Here is a 1,293-nt window from a genome sequence, read left to right as displayed (position 1 = left end):
GACACTTCTGTCTCTGTAATTTTTGAAAATCCGGTGCGGATGTGATATTTTGCGAGGCGCATTTTGTTTTGAGAGTATAGATCTAGATCTAGACCTTCTAATTTTTTGCATCTCTCAAGAAGTGTAAATAGAGAAGGCCAATGACTTTCAGTTGATGTTAATGCACCGTCATTCCTTTCATCGAAAGGGGGCCCAGCTAGTCTTTCTTTATTTAAAAAAATCCTTTTGAAAGACTTTAGGGTAACAACTATGTAAAGCCTCTACTGTTTTGCCATGATGATGTGAGAAGTTTTGTGTTTTTAATTTACGTTTTCTCTTGCGCCTGCAGCTATGAGCCAGAACTCCATCCAGGCGTCACGTACAGAATTAAGGAACCCAGAGCAACCCTGAAAATTTTCTCAACTGGCAGTATTACAGTAACAGGTACTCAAATTATTTATTTTAAAAATTTCCTCGCCCCTTTTTCTTCCATGCAACCCTGTGAATTTTCACTGTCCTCTCTGCTTTTCTTGAGGTTACTGTCTTATTTTTATTTTATTTTTTTTGGTTTTCAGTTGATTCAAGAGTTTTTCCTGTTGAAATGTAGGTTTTTTTGGTCTTGTTATACATAAAATTCCTGTTAACATGAAAGGATTTCCAATCATTGTTTTTTTCCCCTCTTTGTTCTATGCATTGCAAAGTTACTTGACGTGAAATCTGTTTTACACAAATAAATTCTCAAATCTTGTCAAGTTTTAGTTATCAGGGTTTTATTGTAGTAATCATCTACACATATTATATTTGGAAAAGTTCGTCACTTTGGCCGTCTAAAACTTTCCAACCACTGAACTTTCGGATTTGACAGAATTAACGGTGGTTCAAAATCATTTAACGGGTGCACTGTTATAATATGGAGTCTGAAGTCACTGTAGTTTAAATTTTCGGTTTTTCATTAGTTTCGTTTAAATCCAATCTTGAGAAAGTTCGTCTTCTTAGACGCCATTGTAAACAAGTGATAGTTCCGTTCCCAAACAGTGCGTACTGGTTCCACAATGACTTGACAATCGATTCTTTTGAGTCCGTTCATCGAACGGGGTACCCAGCTTGTTTCTATTGTCTGTTCATATTAATACATGGGAAGTATAGCCCCCTTGTGCTTGACTCTTCTCACAATTCCGTTTTTTTATATAAATATGTGAGGCAGGGTCGTGGAATCAGGCTCTTGTCAATTTTGGGGCATGTAGAGTTATTGGTATCATTTTAAAGCTTGTTCACTTGTCTTTATTCGGATGTAAAAAATATCCATTTATCTTA

At 36.0% G+C, this 1,293-nt stretch overlaps 1 protein-coding gene across 1 annotated transcript in view; it reads left to right on the top strand.

Annotated features, from left to right (window-relative positions):
- LOC101864328 (TATA-box-binding protein) overlaps positions 1-1,293 on the top strand; it is a 13,538-nt gene that overhangs the window by 9,019 nt on the left and 3,226 nt on the right. Inside the window, exon 4 of the mRNA XM_035972261.1 lies at positions 329-423. Coding sequence (XP_035828154.1) covers positions 329-423 — 95 coding nt within the window. The remainder of the gene's footprint in view (positions 1-328; positions 424-1,293) is intronic.

This window comes from Aplysia californica, unplaced genomic scaffold (assembly GCF_000002075.1).
Source record: "Aplysia californica isolate F4 #8 unplaced genomic scaffold, AplCal3.0 scaffold00630, whole genome shotgun sequence".
In the NCBI taxonomy this organism is placed as follows: Eukaryota; Metazoa; Mollusca; class Gastropoda; order Aplysiida; family Aplysiidae; genus Aplysia; species Aplysia californica.
This window is presented reverse-complemented; position numbering and strand designations above follow the sequence as displayed.